This window comes from Anser brachyrhynchus (assembly GCF_964034855.1).
Source record: "Anser brachyrhynchus genome assembly, chromosome: W".
NCBI classification, from domain to species: Eukaryota; Metazoa; Chordata; class Aves; order Anseriformes; family Anatidae; genus Anser; species Anser brachyrhynchus.
Window position 1 is genome coordinate 26,628,870 of NC_137704.1, and position 17,592 is coordinate 26,646,461.

Below are 17,592 nucleotides of genomic sequence, written 5' to 3' on the forward strand. Positions count from 1 at the left end.
AAATTATAAACAGGAACAGTTACTCATATTGCCCTCAATTATATTTTAAAATGATTTTATATTCTATATACAGTGTGTTACATGCCTTACATCCTCCACTGAAGCAAAACATTAAGGAAGTATGAAAGAAACCAAGTCATCGTCACATGCCAGTAAATATAACGCAGGTAGATGAGTATCCGGGACTATGCAGTGATACAGATTTTATTTAAAAAAAAGTGCCTCACAAGGAATGTTTTTCTATACAATCCCTAATTTCGTTTGGAGAAAATATCTATGCTAACAGAAAGTTAACTTGGTATTAACATATAAATCTCCCAAGCCAGAAAAAAACCACCCTACTGTGTTCAAGGAAGGAATGCCAATTAGGACAGGATTTAAGCTTTAGTGGGGTTTATGGTAATTAGAAATGTAACAAATTTAACTTTACAAAGAAATTAATTGTGCCAATTAAAACACTTAGCATGTTTGACTGGGAATTTATACAGTATTATATGTATATGGTGCTGATCAATGCCCGATTTATTAAAATTACTTAAGGCATGCTTCCAAGAAAATTTACTAAAGTAGTACAGGAATTCCAATTAAGATGCAAAATTGATATTTGCAATAAACATTTCCTTATCAAGATCCAGAGATGGGAAAAATGCCCAATAAAAGCAGTAAGAAATTCAGGTTCAGGTGGGGTGCACAACTGTATTTATCCCTGTAACTGCACAGCTTGTGAGAGTCTGCCTGTGAAACAAGGTCAGTATTTTCTAATATTAAAAAATAAAACAGAACAACAATTTCAAAACACTCGAGAATTCTGTGCCAAACAGCTTGTACCAGCACGCCGTTTGTGACAAATCTGCGAGTTTTGATCCTATGCTTTTTTGAGGCGGGAAGGGAAATGGAAGTTTTCAGAACAGGTGAAGTTATTCCTGTCTGAGAAATACCTGCATTTTGTGCAAACAACGATCCTAAGCTCCTTCAGTCTCATACCAGAGTAGCTCTTTTTCTTTTTAGATAGCCTGTGAACAAGCCATCTGTATTTTACTTATATTTAACATTTTAAACTCTCTAAACAAGTGCAAGCTACATTATGTCTTCTGTTTCTAAAGATAAGCCAGTCCAGTTTTTAAGTTTAAAATGGAACAAACACAGGAAGAGCCACAGTTACCAGAATGACAAAATTAAACTTGGCAAAAGTAATGAATTTTATTTACAAATACATGTATGAGGATTACAACAGAAACACACTAGTGAAACTCCATCTCAACAAAAGCAATGATTTATTGGTAATGGCATTAAATGAAACAGATTGACAGTCTCTGGCTATGGTCAAGCAATTATCCAGGAGTAGTAGGTAAAAGTGAAGATCTCATTTGATTGCAATAAGGCTTTCCAGTGTCTCGCGCATCCTAGTGGCTCTCTCCTTTTTTGCCAACTACCTGATAAGAGAAAACAACAGAAAGAAACAATGAACATTTAACCAAAGAGGTGTCTCCATTTTTTTTATTAGCATCAAAATAAAACAAATGCAACATTTTCAACTAAATTAGTGCATTTAAGCATGCATTGTAGCACTTGCAGAAGCTATGAATCCCTCTAAAGAACTAAGAGGGACGCAAGACACAAGAAACTTATCTTTAGTATTAATAAAAATAGCAAAACACTGGTCTCACTTGAGAAGAGTTAGAAGACAGTAACTGCAACATAACAGACCACGTTTAACGATGTTATATACCAAGCATTCAGCCTTAATATGCTATATAAAATAATACAGCAAAAAGAGAACCACTGGGTGCTCCCATGAAAGTAAGTTTGTTCATTTCCCTTGGCATCCTTAGTACGTACTTCACTGAGAACATTTACCTTATAATGCAGTTCAAACCTGAAGAGAAATCTGGAAGGCATCTGATTTTCAGTCTTTGTCAAAACATTACTCCTTACCGGGGCAACTGCTAATCTCCAATTCTGCAAACTCCACCAGGAATCAGAGTCATCTCAGGACTTCTCATTTCAGAAAAGATTACCACTGCCACCAGACTTTGGCAGCCAACAGCAAGTGCAAGACCAGCACTCTACGTACTGCCGTGCAAGCTTACAGTTCGCACAGTTCGTAACGGAAGGGTTTTCGGTCCCCTTCGTTAACATAACTGAACGCAAGATCCCAAGAGCAGAAAACAATGTGATTCTAGGCACTTTTCTGAAAAGATTCAGATTAGTTCCAGTGCTCTTGCAGACCCTAGAAAATACCCATTTATAAGTCAAACAAAATAAAAAGATAATAAATCTTAAAAGGTGGCCTTAACTGCAAGAGACCTTGGGCAAGGCAACAATTCCCAACTCATTTCCATCTAACCAAAGCAGCACTTACAGATCTGACAAAGCCTTGTCAGGAAAAGCACGAACAGAGGGTTGAGGATCTACATTAATGGAATATACAATTTCCAATTACTAACGCTCAAAACTAAGGAGTAAAACCTTTTCTGCACTCTGACTCATATAGCAAATATGGTAAGGATTAATTACCTCTGCAATCAGGTGACAATATACCACAAGAGATTCATACAATCAATAGTGAAATGCAGAGCTGTGGGACATGGCCCATAACAGACAAAAAACAATATACCCACAGCTCTGAACTAGAGAATTCTCATGGACTCACTGAAATTATTCTGATCCTTCCCCTTTTTTTCCCCCCTCCACTTCTTGGAGGAAGACTTTTTTTTTGGGGGGGGGGGGGGGGGGGGGGGGGGGGGGCAGTGGTAAACTATTCTTTTGGTGAGCTGAGTTGTCACCATCACAAGGTAACTGAGATCTACGAAAAACCCTTTTAAAGACCCCTTTCACCTTCAAGGAACCTTTGACCAGGAACATATCACCAAGCTGTAAATTCAGCTTAATGATTAAGGAAAATTCCACTTGACAACATGAAGAAAAAAGGAAAAAAATCAGAAAACCAATCACTAACATTAAGATCCAATTAATCAAGTTAAAAAAAAAGTTAAACTTGTCAAGAAGCAGTATTTATTCTTTGTGTTTCCAAGACAAACTGTGTTTAGACACAGATTAAGCAAAGAAAAAAAGAGAAAAAGAAAAAATGCAGTTGAAAGATTAAAGATTAGATGTTAGCAAGTGTGTAACTCCAATGAAAAATATTGCTATACCAGTCTGAAGTTGAAATTGACAACTCGCCCATGTGTATTATCTGTGAAAATTAATCATGCTGATATAGATATTTTGTCATCGCAGGTCAAAGAAACCCATTTTCTGACCATCCCACTCCACCTTCCCAAGAAGAAAATGGACATGGAAACTGAAATCAAACAGTCATCATTATTCTTTCATCCGTAACGGATCCATTCTCCTCCTGTTGACAGAAACAGTGGCCATCTAGTGCACTTTAAGATACCGGTCACAGCCTGTGACTCCCATGTAATAAGAGAACGTTTTGAAGCAGGCTTTTCTGATACCGTTTTCCTAACCACCAGCCCACAGCCTGACAGTGACAAAAAAAAACCTATGGCCCATTACAAACAGTACAACTGGAAACTCTGTCACTGAGCCTTGTGGAGCAGAAGTGGGCGTTTGTGTGTATGTGTGGTTTTGTTTTCAATATATAAAGGTCAAGCAACTGGTCTGTTGCTGTTGGAGCACCCTGATCAGGCCACCTTTGTACAAGCACTCACCAGCTCCTCACTGTGTCTGCCTTCAGGAGGCTCCCTAGAGCCAAGCGTGGGACAGTATCGGGTACTTGGCAGCCCTCGCTGACTTGCACACTACTTACTGAAGGGTCACACCAGAGAACACTAAGCTGTACTAAGATTAAGAAAGTCAAGTCTTGCTACAGCATTTCACAAACTACATTTCAAACAGCTTTTACAAAACGCAATACAGGCTGAAAAATGAGTTACAGGAAAAAAAAAGTAAAAGTACTACATGGTATGCTTTTAAAAATGTCAAGTTTGGGATAAAAAGAACGGAAGTTTTGAAAGACTAAAAGAGAAGCGCTTAAAATAAGATTTGGGTAGGGAAAAAAAAGAAAAAGATGAGTTGATGCGTCAGAAGGTAGAGAAGTCTGTTCCTGACTGCAGAAGGCTCAGAGATGGCTCTTGCATCAGTGCTGAGATTGTGGAAAGGGTGAAAGAGATGCTAGATGAGCAGAGGGAGCAAGGAAGGGAGTAGTGCGAGACCACACCAATTATTACTTTTTAATTTCTTCTGCATTTTTAGTTCTTTAGAATTGGGAAGTTAAGCTGAAAAACAAACAAACAAAATGTTACAAGGAAAACAGCAGCAACATAGAGAGCAAATAAGTAGTTCTGGAAAGCCTTGATTCAGGAGGGGACCAAAAAAATCCCACCACCTGTGCATATCCCCCAGCCTCAAAACTGAGCAGCAATGTTTTGTTCCTTAATACCACAAGTGAACAAGAACTATACTGACATTAAGGTGCACTGTCTTAAAAAAATGTTTACAGGTTCACCACCTGATTCACAGGAATCTATTTAAGACTAAGCTATCAATCAAGAGTTACAAAGACACAGCACCTGCACCTTTACTCAGCACTTTAGCTGTCTATCCCACGAATTAGCTTGACTGAGAAGCCAATTTGGAAGCAAACTTCATGTGTAAGCTACTACATCTCAAATGCAGTCTCTACCATAGTAGCTTGCATAGCTTAAATTAAGCCTTAAATCAGACCACGTGCGGCCAAGAGCACAAGTAATTCTAGTGTTAAGGACAGTTCTTTTACAAAAGGCATACCTTTAAGGCGTGCTTTTCAAAAACTATTTCTGAAAGTTAAATGTGCATGGGAAGGGAATATTAATCTCAATCTTCTGCTGTTTGGGCGCCCTTAGTTTAAGCAGGGGAAAGAATCTCAGCTCTCTCCCTTCTCTTCCCTGTGCTTAACCCAGTTAAGATCTACACTTTTTTCCCCCCATTATGTTCCCCTTTCCTGTCACACCAGACTCCCCTCCTCCCCAGAGGTTAAAAATTCAGTTGTGCAAGGAGCAGGATACACACAGGATACACACAAGATACCAGAGCAAGTTGGAAATAACTTTTTTTTAATCTAACCTTACTTAGCAAATCCACCAATGCTAACTACATGTATGTCAAAACTAACTTAAGGCCAAGATGCCTAATGAAGGGCCTGCTTAGCTTCACCTGCTCCGTACTCCTCAGTACTGCTTCTCACAGTAGGTGAGCTTCAGCTTTGCATTTGGCAGTATAGATACCGGAAACAATACCTCATTTATATTAAACACAAACTGCCTTGCTGATCAAGAAGAGGTGATTTTTCTTGCAGCCCTGTTGGTGTTAGCAGAGCACCACAAGCCAACACAAGTTTTTCTCGGCTGTCTGAAGGGCATGGGTGCTTCAGTTATGCATCTTAATAACTATCTGCTGAGCAAGGAGCTGCTACAACTGAGCGTTCGTTCACATCCCACTGCAACTGGGTATCAAAATACATCTGCCTGCTCCTCAGCAGAAGTCATTGAAACCGATGTTTTGTGTTTTGTTTTAGATTTTGAAATTGTACGTATCTACTACAATCATCTGAGCAGCAACATGATGAATCATAAAAACCGTAACCGGAATCACACTCATGCCTACTTTTTAATTGCAGCCCTTCAAATAACATTTTACTGATTCTTACAAACACTTCTCAAAATATAGGGAAAAAAGCACTCCCCCCATCTTGTTAATCATGCTGCAATACTACTTCTATCATAACTAGAAGAGAAATATAAACAGTACAGACAGACTGAGAGAAGGAAGTCAGATAGTTGAGAGCAGTGAGGAGTAGGGTGGGTAACTACTGAAGGAGATGAAAAGAAAAATAAGGTTTCCCAGTTAATCTACATGCCTAAATATAATTAATGCCCAACACTATATTAAGGTTTCATAGCTGACAGGATCACTGGAAGAGAGGAAACAAAAGTTAGAATTCCTAAGAGCTCTGTAACTGACAGACTACACATCCCATTTAGTATGATAAAATATTTTAACAGCCTAATATTAAAACTACATGTTCAGGAAGCAAAATAGGACTGAGAGGATTAGCTACCTCACAGCCTAACAAAGCAAGCTCTTCTATGTATGGCAGTTCTGACCAGCTCCTTAACGTGCTGATGTTAGCAGTGAGCAGTACCACACCTGTAAGGTGTAAGGGAGATCTACCTCTTGTGGGTCTGTGCTCCCCTCCCCTTCCAGTTAAATAGAAGTCACAGATCACATCTCCCCTGATAGTGCAAACATATTCAATGGTGAACTACAATGAAACCAAAATTTTAACTAACATGGCATTTAGCTGGCTACATAGCAGCTTCCAAGCATCTACGCTGCATCTAGAACTGAGAGAGACTGACAAATCCCCGCTAAGTACAGTGCACAGATGAGACCCACGCTACTTTAAACATCTTTATGGGGTTGTGGGTATACTTAGAACCATAAGCCAGCCCAGGCTGGAAGGGACCTCGTGAGATCACCAACTTCAAGCCTTCATGGGAAAAGCGTGCTTAGATGAGATTATCTAGCACCCTGTCCAATCGCATCTTGAAAACCTCCAGTAAGGAAGGGGGTTTCCACCACACCCCTGGAGCAGTTGTTCCAGTGATTAATTGTTCTCGCTTAAAAAAACCAAACTCTTATATCAAGACAAAACCTCTCCCAGAGCAGCTTGTACCCTCGATGTATCATCAATTACCAAAAAAATCAAATCACTATCTGAACAATCAGATGGTCAGGTTTAAAGAGTGCACTTGTTTGAAAATAAACTTTCAGTACTTTAGAAAGCAAAACTAATTTACAGAGTTTACACAGAAATGAAACTGAGACAAAGACCAAATACCGAAAATATCAGTGTAAGGGTGCTATCCTCTTCCCAAAAGTACCGGAGAAGTAACACAGATTATTCGTGTTATGTTAAATAGTAATGGCACAATTCATTGCAGGGTAATGCCCTGTTATTGCAAAAAAAAGAAGCTGTACAAAAAAACCTCAACCATGGAAGCAGATTTTAAATGAAGTAACCTATTTCTTGTATTGGATGAACCAGAAGTGCTCCATTAGAAACATCTAAATTAGATATCCAGTTAATTTTAGTATATTAGAGCAACTTTTTCAATGACTTCACATTCCAGTGAAAGACAACAAAGCCTGTTAACTTATTAACTTTATTATTTGCGAAGTTATTAAGTTTTAAATGTAAAAGTTAAGATCATCTTTAACAGTAAAAACTGGAAGTATACAAAGTATGACAACCATTAGCATTTTTAGCCTTCTGAAGTTATAGGCAGTTTGTATAATAAATTCCACGGTGCTTTCAGTGTTATTGGTCACCTAGACATGAGTTCGTAGACAGGGTTACAACAGCAAATGTCTTTCTAAACAAGACAAGTTTTAAAGCAGTTTACTAGCTTACTTTAAAAAGACATTAAATTTCGAAGAAAAAAACGTAAGTAGCTTTAAAGTTTTAATACTTTCAAACCCATTTCACATTCTCAAAAAAATCAAAAACTTCGAGCATGCCTTATTGTTCAGCACTCATGGGTCTAAAGTCACAGCCTAACGAGTTGTTTATTTCTTCCTTTAGCTTTAAAAAGAGCAGATATGTTTAAAGTAATGGTCACTTTGTGACCAAAATCTTTTTTAGATCTGAATTTTACATAACACTGCCCATTGGATAAAATCCATAAAATCCTTCACCAAAGCAGAAGTCCAATCAATCACAAGGAGTCTTTATTTCATACGCAGGCTTGCTTCTCTACTTCCTGAACACCATCAGAATACACGTTTCTAAATCAAGGCATAAAACTCACAGCTGTTAAGAAACATTGCCTATAGTACACGTCATTTGAAAGTCCCTCATGTTTTAAATAGTAGGTGTATACATTCTTACCCCTATTTGTGTTGTGGTTTGTTTTTTTTGGTTGTTGTTTGTTTTTACAAAGGTGATGAACAAGAACTTATAGGTAAGACCAATGATCAGTATCTGTAAGATAAAGCTACATGTGTTGTTGTTTTGTTTGGGATGCCGTATCTACCTTAAGTCGTGGAATTATAACAACCACCAAGTGTATTTGTTCAGTCAACATTTTTGAGAACATTTAAAACATTCATAAGTGCTTTTAAGAAAGAAGACTCACTCGCTTGAAGTCATTCATATTTGTTGCTTGGACTGGAGTTCCAATAAACGTGAAGTATGTAATTCTTGTTGTCTCTTCATCGCCATGATTGGATTGGACAAACAACTAAAAAAATCCAAAACACAAGAGCGAAGGTAAACAGTCCATCCCTGAATTCATACATAAAATGTTAGCCTCCCAAGATTTTTGAACCAACCCAGTAAACACTTCTTCCAATTATAAAGGCCTTGTTACCCTCTAGAGAAGCTTCTGTCCTCTTATTTCAAATAATGATTATAACGAATGCTATTATTATCCCAGCAGTTTGTTTAAAAACCCACGGAGCTTGGATATTTCTAGCTTCCACTTCCAATCTGAGACTGCACTCAGCAACTGAAATGTACTGAAATGTTCAGTCAGCTATGAGACCATAACTTGCAAACACAGAACTCAGACCATGAAAAGCATTTCCTTAGAATAGAATTTCAGGGGTTACATGGGAGGAGCAGTTCAACACAATACTGCAGGAAACGGGGCTAATGCAGACCCAGGGTAATGGTGTCAAGAAGAATGCAATTCCAGCATCAGTTTTGTCACGATGCATATTGCACTAAAACCCACACTTAAAATGAAAGAGGAAAAACTGCACCTGCATTTAAGAGTCACAAAAACCTTACGTGGAATTCATGGAAAGTCTTTTACAGCAAGAAGGTTAGAGAGCTCATTAAAAGACAAAGGTGGTTTGATTAGAGCATTTAAGAACACTTATGAGGACGGGGTATTGGGTTTTAGCGTATCGTAAGCACTTCACTTGATACTTGCAAGTCTGTCATTTTCGCAATCAGGCTACTGATGAACTGGATTTCTTACCTCCTAAACTCTCCAAACGAAGACAAGATGCCTTTCAAGAAGGCGTGTTAGTAAAACACAAGTTGTGTTCTGCAGCACACTAGGTCACAGAATGGAAGGGACCATAAAGATCACCTAATTCCAACTCCCCTGCCATGGGCAGGGACACCGCCACTAGAAGATAGTTCTTCGTAATATCGAAATCTACCCTTTTTTTAATCTCTCACAAAGAGATGAAAGTGAACCTCATCACAAATATGAGGTCAGAGACATCACATGCATACGGCCTTGCCTGACCTTAAATTTCAGAAACCCTTTCAGAAATTAACATACAGTATGCGATCAGTGGAGAGCAACTAAGAACATTTGCAGCCAAGTCAACAAATGTCACAGCGCTTGAAAAGTCTACTAAGTTTTCAGCCTGCCCAGAGCTCAGAACAGAAGCTTTACTTACAGTTACACTGTTAACATTCTGAAATTTAACATAGCGAAGCTGGATAATACCATCTTCTTTAATATCATCTGGTGTCAGCTCCAGGGCTTGAGTTGGTTCACTTCTCTCTGCTTCTTCAAAATCCATAGATCGAGGAAGGTTGATAAAGATTTTTATATACTTTGGACCTTGTCCTGTGTTAAAACATGGAATTGGGATTCAGTTCCTTACCTGTGTTCTCAAAATGCTACCGAAGAAGCCCTTGCTTATCACAGCATCTAGGTACAGCTCAAGGAGGGCAGGGACTTCAATAATTCTAGCATCTTATCTGCCAATCCTACACCACCACCCTTGATACCAAACGACATCTGAAGCTGCACTACTTGCCTACATTTCAGTGCCAGAATTCCACATAAGAAATCCATGAGATGTCTGAAAATAACTGGGTTTGTGTGATGTAATACCTGAGTATTTTCTGTAGTTTTATAACTTAAATCAACTTAGCATAAAAATTAAAACAGCTCTTACATTTAATTCTTGAATAGAATGTAGGTTCTCCTTATAGCATGTCAAAATACAGTAAATATTTATACTTGTGTCATATCAAATACCAATGCATGGCAACAGAATAATATTACTGTGAGATCAATCTGTTAAGTTATTTATTTACACCAAATTTACTGAAGCTGCTATGGGATTCACAGAATGTAAGAGGTTCTAGGGACAAGCATCATTGTTTTGACATTTAAGCTAAACACATGTAAAGCTTAGATTCTAAGGATATGATTAAACAGACACTTCACTCACCATTATCTGGCCCCTGAAGTTTCATAGAATAAAGTTTGACTGGTTGACTAAAAGCTACAGTAATAAGCAGCTGTGGAAGAGAAAATTTTGTTAAATACCGTTTTCTTCATCCTTATAAACAAACATAGCACAACAATTAACTAGAAGCAAGTCTGAGCTTTTAATTTAAAATCAAGTACTTACATTCTCTATATTCCACACATGCACTAGTCTGCCACTAGTCACCAGTAAATGCCAGTCTGCTTGGAATTTTTCCCACAAATGGATAGAAAACTGGCAATGCTACAGTGACCTCTGTATACCAGTTTTGCTTCCATCCACCTACCGTATCCCACTCTTCCTTATACCGCTATAGGGATATCAAGCAATCAAGATCTTCAAAAAATGCTTGCAGACCAGACATCATTGAAAACATCTCACTTAAGGAAAATATCTACTGTACCTGCTCATCGCAGTCTGATTCCAAGTAGGTAGAGTCTTTACGTAAACAATTATCAAATCCATGCTCGTCGCTTTCATTAAGACATTCACAGCCGGCTTTATTGATAAATGGCATTAAATCCATCTGAAAGGAAAAAGAAGAGCATTACTGAGTGCGTAAATCTGCCGTGAATTTATCTGAGATTAGCAGACACTGGAATGAATGAAATTCCTCATTCAACACATTAAAAAAGGGAACCCAGAAAACCTCAGGGCTTTTTTTTTTTTAAAACATAAAAAGATAAAAATGTTGTAGTACTCAGATGTATCCTGTTCAGAATTCAGTGTTTTCCCACTCGAAGTACCACCCCCCTGGAACACAAGTTTACCATATTGAGAATAAGCAATTGGGCACAGGGAGAATTTTTCAGATACATTTTTGATTAACTTCACCTGGCTACAAATACAAACTGACATTAGACCGGAGCTATGATTAACTTAACAGATAAAACAGAAATGGCTTTCCCATCCAAAATAGTTCAGAGGTCATCTCTTAATTTCTTCTGCAACTATAGTTGTTACCAGGCTTTATGTGCAAAGCTACTCTTATTTTCCTCCTCTTTCTCAGCATCATATACAAATCAACTTCATGAAACTGGTTCCCACTCCCTTCCCCGTATACTTTGGTAAAAGTGCAGAACAACAGAAAGCAGAAACCGCCCAATTCACCATGAACCAGTTTGCTTTACAGCAGAGCTCTTTTGTAAAGGGTCCAACCAGAAGTTTCAACATACACGCACTGCCAGACTAAAGCAAATGCTACGCGTGCTGCAAGCTTCAGCCATTTAAAAGGTTTTATTATTGCACTGGCAGAATAGCCTGAACCAATTCCCAAGAGATTTTGCATACAGCTAAACTAACCCAAGTGCAATTGAAGCACAGTAAGCCACGTTAAAAAAAAATATAAAAATCAAGTGTTTTGTTATCTTAAGGCCTGAAGATATGGTATCAACATCTCATACCACAACAGTACAAATTTGAGATCACAATCAGCATACAGTCAGAGAAAACTCGAGACAAAGCCTATAGGAACTTTTGGCATGGCAACCTAAAATACCCTTCTTACCGACATATATGAGGTCCCAAAGAATAACATACCACTCGTGATGAAAGCCCTACACATTAGCTTTAAAAGTTACTGCATGTTACTACTCAGGCTATAGCTTCATGATATAAACTAAATCCAAACACAGGCTGCTGAGAAAATACAAATCACTGCTGGTATCCCATTTCCCTTAACACCAGAAACTATGCTATTCCAAACAAAGCAAACAAAAAATCACCTGCCTGCCTTTCCCCTTCCAGGTCCCCTCTGCCTGCCTGCAACATCCCAACGAAGACTTAGCTCGCATCCTGCATACTCAGTAGACACGAGGTAAGAAAGGAGGCACGCAGCTGTGCAAGAGGAGAAGGATGCATTCCTGGAGCAGCTGGCAGTCCAGTCTGGGTTAAGTATATTCTGAAACTGCATTCCAGCCTACTGCTAGTAAGTCGAACAGAATTCCTGCTTGGCTCGTATAGTCCTGAACGTTCTCAGTGTCTTACCCCGATGAATTAACATCTTCTAACAAGATTAACTTTTAATAGAAGATGGCATCTCCATCTCAAAACAAATATAACTTTGGAGATACATGCCAACCTCACATATCTGCTCTTGCTACTTGAATGATTTTCAGTGTGTCTTGGGCTGAAATCTAACAAGCTGAACCTTTGTCCTTTGACATTCCAATACCTCTACGCAGGATTTCACAGTAATTATAGATGTGAGTGTTCACATATAAAGTGAAGTGCAATGCATACTGCGGAACAGCTAACAAGTAGCTGAACTGCTAGAAATTCGAGCGACCTGTGCCCTTGAAGCTTCTTAAATGAGAAATATTCAGCTGGATTTGCATCCTTCTCCCATGCCTGATAGGACATGGCTAGCTATGAATTTCAAATAGTTAACCTCCAAAGAAACCTGGCTTTGCATTTAACATCATTTTGACTTCTACAGATACTCATCACAGCTAAGTTGGGTGTATTAGATTTGCTAATGCGAAGTAACGTGCACGCTACAGAACTAGCGCACAACTAAGTCACACGTCGCAGTTCAGCAATGTGGCATATTGTATTTCACCTAACTGGGTTGACACTCCTGGCAGAACAATAGACAACCTCATTCAAGGAGTAACCTTACACCGAGGATTGCTCGGAGAACACCACCTAAGATGACAGCTCTAGGAAAGTGTTTTGTCACATTACAGTTCTCATTTACATGTGTTTGGTAGTACAGCTGTCAGACAGGCTTGTGATTTGAAACACACAATTGCCTTGAGGTAACAGGAAAGCACACCGAACATGGTGAAAATAATTTCCTGAGAGCACCAAATATTTCTAGGGGGTTGTTCTGTTATTGGGAGATTTTGATTTTTCTACAAGACACATACAAATCTTGCAATGATAAAAATCCACTCAAAAATACAGATTTTTAAATTCATAGAAAAAAATAAGGTTTTCCTTGTGTTATTTAGATGCCACATTTAAAAAATATTTAGCTTGAGAATATATATTTACAAGTGTTCACTTTTCTTTTTAACTTGTGAATAATGAGTTTACATTATCTATGAAAGCTGATCAGTGATTACTGCAGTTGTATGTAGTACCCCTACAGAAGCGAAATATGCTGAATACAACTTCTTTTAATGCTTAACACAAGAAGTAGTTCTTGTATGCCACTCAGAGAAGACAAACCAATCTTTTCCAAATATTCCCATTACATCTGTTAATTTATATAGTCTATATCCATCATTCTTTTACAGACAAAAAGGAATTTCTAAAAAAAATTTTGTAGTACCATCCAGTCTCGCGATATTAGCAACCAGGCAAAAGAAAGTATATCATTTACCTAACAACACCTTCCCAAAAGCACCCCATTCTCACAGCAAATTGATAAAAGCAGGACATAGCCCAAGTTATGAAGCTTAATTCCTCCAGCAAAGGGTTTTAGTTCTTTGTTTCTTTTTAAAGAGATGAGAAAGAAGATTAAAGAAATGGAGGTGCACAAGAAAAGGAAATCCATAAACAACAAATCCACCTAGCAACACGTGAATAACAATACTTCTTAAGGACCAGCTAGAGCGATTTTTCAAAGTTTTTGACAGCTATGTCTAACAATGTATTTTTTCACGGAAGACTTTACACTTGGAAAAGCGTTTTGGGAAAACAGATTGTGATGTCTGAGAAGGGGTAAGAAAAAGAATACACAGCTGTAGCAAAGCCTTCACCATAAAACGTGAAATTCATTATTTTAATCACTGAGGGCTATGCTTACGGATTTTTCTTGAAACATTTTACAATTCTGTTACATGTACATATTAAGTAAGTACAGTTAATTTTTTGAATTTTGTCTGAAAAAGGAAACCCAGACAGGTGATCTTTCTAACGCTACGGGAAGCCTGTAGTTCTGCCTAAAGTAGCATTGTTTGACAAGAATATGTTTAGAAAGGAACACATTTTCAACAGGTTCAAGTTATGCAAGTGTTAAAAAAGACTTTAAGAGATGCATACATATCCTTTTGGAATATCTGTGTCTTCATTGTTTCCAGGATCATTCTCCAGGTGCTGCTTAATTTTTTCTTCTAAACCTACAGCATCTGCTCCTTGATATTGGTCGATTCGCACTTTGTTTCGGAAAAACAGAAATGTCGGTGTTGCTGATATATTATTGGTAGCAGCTGTTCCCTAGAATGCATAAATTAGTTACAAGTGTTACCTCACAGCCCGTTACCAATATCAGACAGAAGCCTTGTTTTCACCTAGATGACAACGTACATGCCACATATTAACCAAGTTACATTAGCTCCCCAAAATCACAAACCGTGTTTGTTATTTTACAAACATCTCCAACTTGAGCAACCATTTTAAATTCATTTAAGTTCTTCAGATCTTCCTAATCCTTCATACATTTGGGTGGTCTTTGAATGGATTTCACGTTGTCAGTAGATTTCTTGGTAAGCCACAAAAGTCATAGTACTTGCTCACTCTTGAAGGTGGAAGACTACTTCATTTAACACTTCACAAGCATTCTTTACACCTGTATTACTTCCCTTTCCCAAGGCACATTCATGCACACCCTGGAAGTTGCCACTGTAGAAGGTGACTTCCTTTTGATTTCCACCTGTATGTATGTGTTAGGTACCCACAGCACCTTCCCCAAAGCTTTCCACAATTAAGTGCCATTTGCAAAGCGTTGATACATCTACATTCATCTCTCTCCCACTACTATTTGCAGCAACCCAAGAAATTTCCTTTCAACATACCCTTGTTAATTTTTGTTAACAACCCTTAAGTCAACCAGCAGCTCATCACTGGTTTATTATATTCGTCATTTTATTCAGCAATTATCGCAGAATTTGTTTGGAAAGACTTGCTCTTCCTAAGTCATACTGGTGTTCTCTCTTATTTTAAGCTGTATTATTTAAACAGCACACGCAGCAGAAACCGTTAAACCACTTGTACAATGCTTAAATGAAGGGTAACAAAGTGGTACTTGCAAGAATACATTTCAAAATAAAAGTATAGTTCATTCACATCTTTGTGCATAAGTTACTTGTCATTCACCAACCCCGTGAAAGGATACTCTTAGTATACCATCCGAACAGCTTTCCTTCAAGTTTCTCATTCACTTTATTATCTTCTCTCCCTCTCACTAAAGAAAATTAATTTTTGAGTACCAACCTGGCACTGATGCACATCCACTTCCAAAAAAGTTGCCTGGGGATATTTGTTACTCAAAGCATTGAATGCTGGGGCTATCCTTAAACAAGGGCCACATCTGTAAAAACAAAAAATTCAACCATTATTGTTTTGCTTTGTTTTAAAGATACCTGCCCTACGCAGACTTCGCGCGTTCACGTTCTTACTATATCCGTGGTACATTTTAAAATAACCTTCCTACCTGGCTGACAGATGGCGAGCAATCCTGGTGATACAATTAAGAATGACATTTAGAAACACATCATGAAGTGTTAATTCCCACTTCCTCAGACAGTTTCAATGTCACATGATTAGCTGCACCTATTAATTAAAATGAACTTCATATTTCCCATCTAATCTGTTTAGCTCCAGCACCTTTTGCTGCAGAGTAAAATACTCCTAAGTAAAGGGACTTTTGGGGGGGGGGGCGCAAAGACTTAACTGCTTTTCCTGATACAGCAAAATATACTCTTAATAGAAAACTAGTACCAGCAATTCCCGTTACCAGCTGTAACAGAAGTAAGGTCTCTACATGGGACTTGAAATATTTACCAATAACGGTATATTAAAGCCTTAGCAGTAATCACATAGTTGTTACTGTGATAAATTTCATTTACTATAACTGTAGCACGTTACCACCAACGTAGCTCCATCAGCTTGGTTGAAAATACATATCTGTTAATGATGATAGCTTTATTAGCATATACAAAGTGCACAGACACAGCTATTCTGACAAAGCAATATCCTTACAACTTTGCTTGTTGTGAAAGAAGCAATTAAAAGGCAAAACAGCAGAAAACTCCCACAGCAGCATACCAACATGTGACATATCTAAAGCAGAGAGCCCTGCAGTGTCAGTGTAAGTCTGCCGACACACACAGCTTAAAACCAGCACCAGTAAGATCCGCTTCACCCTTCTCATTCTCATCTGAGAGAGGACAGGGATCCACGGCTGTGCAAGGCAGACCTGCAGGTGTTCGTAAACGGGACGCACCACGCCGTTAACCTCACCACAGCTCGTCTGTAGCCAAAACGTTTTCGCGGGCAGTTGTGCAAGGCGTGTGAGCGAGCTCCCCGCCACCCGCGGGTGAAGCCGACTGACCGAAGGGGCGCCAAGCGGCAGCGGCCGGGCGCCGGGTGTGTCACCGGCACGCCCCGCAGCGCCCGCTGACACGCAGCCACCGGCTCCGGGCCCTCCCGTGCCCAGCGCCGCTCCCGGCGCTGCACCCACGGCTCTGGGGACGGGACGGGACGGCCGCCGGGGCGCCGGGCACGGCCGGGAGGCGGAGCCGGAGCGCAGGCAGCGCGAGCGGGGCCCTGAGGAGACCGAGGGGCGCCGCGCACCGGCAGCACGGACCCGGGCGGGCTCCCCCGGCGCTCGGTGACCCCGGCCGCCTCCCGCGCGGCCCGGCCGGACTCACCCCCGCATGGTGAACTTGACGACGGCGAGCCGGGAGCCGGCGGCGCTGAGCTCGGGCTGGAACTCGGCGTCGTTGGCGATCGCCTTCACGCCCCCCATGGCGGGCGGCGGCCCCGGACCGCGATCTGCAGCGTCACGCCGCGCCGCGCGCCCGGCATGCACCGCGCCCCGCACGCACCGCGCACGCGCGCCCCGCCCCGGCCCGGTGGGGCCGCCGGGAGGCGCCGCCGCCATTTTAGCTTGGGGCAGGCGCGAAGCGGGGGCGGCCATCTTGGTTTGGGGCAGAGCCAATAGGGCTCAGCGCCCCGGCATCGGCACCTGCTGGGCTGCGGGCCCCCAGCCCCAGGGGCACAAATCCGCAAAGAAACGCACATAGCTGCCACAAAACCACCCCTGGGCCCCGGGGCATCAGCACCCGTGGGTGCCAGTACCTGTGGGGCCCATCCGCCAGCACGCGTGGAGCATGAGGACACCACAACTCGCTGTGCCCCATCCTCATGTTTGTGCCCAGTGCGCTCATCCTGCTGCTGGGCACTGCACATTTACACACGTTGTAACCCCCGTCAGGCATTTACACACACTGAGGTCTGCCTGAGCCATCTCGTTAATGTGTGTTGGTGAAAAAAAGTGGCATGTTTAACGTCACAAAATGATTGTGTTCAGCATTTTTACTTACACCTTAGGAAAGCTTAATATTTTCTGTAACGCAAAACGCACTCGAGCCTTTTACAATAGCTAGGATA

General features: G+C 40.3%; 1 protein-coding gene across 1 annotated transcript; it reads right to left on the reverse strand.

The window, feature by feature from the left end:
- Positions 1-1,175: 1,175 nt before the first annotated feature.
- On the reverse strand, positions 1,176-17,052 carry TXNL1 (thioredoxin like 1). Its single transcript, XM_080572480.1, has 8 exons — positions 16,851-17,052; positions 15,412-15,508; positions 14,242-14,415; positions 10,655-10,777; positions 10,213-10,282; positions 9,427-9,599; positions 8,145-8,249; positions 1,176-1,433 (listed from the first exon to the last, which is right to left on the reverse strand). The coding sequence occupies exons 1-8, from the start codon at positions 16,946-16,948 to the stop codon at positions 1,404-1,406; spliced, it is 870 nt and encodes a 289-aa protein (XP_080428606.1). The 5' UTR covers positions 16,949-17,052; the 3' UTR covers positions 1,176-1,403.
- Positions 17,053-17,592: the final 540 nt, after the last annotated feature.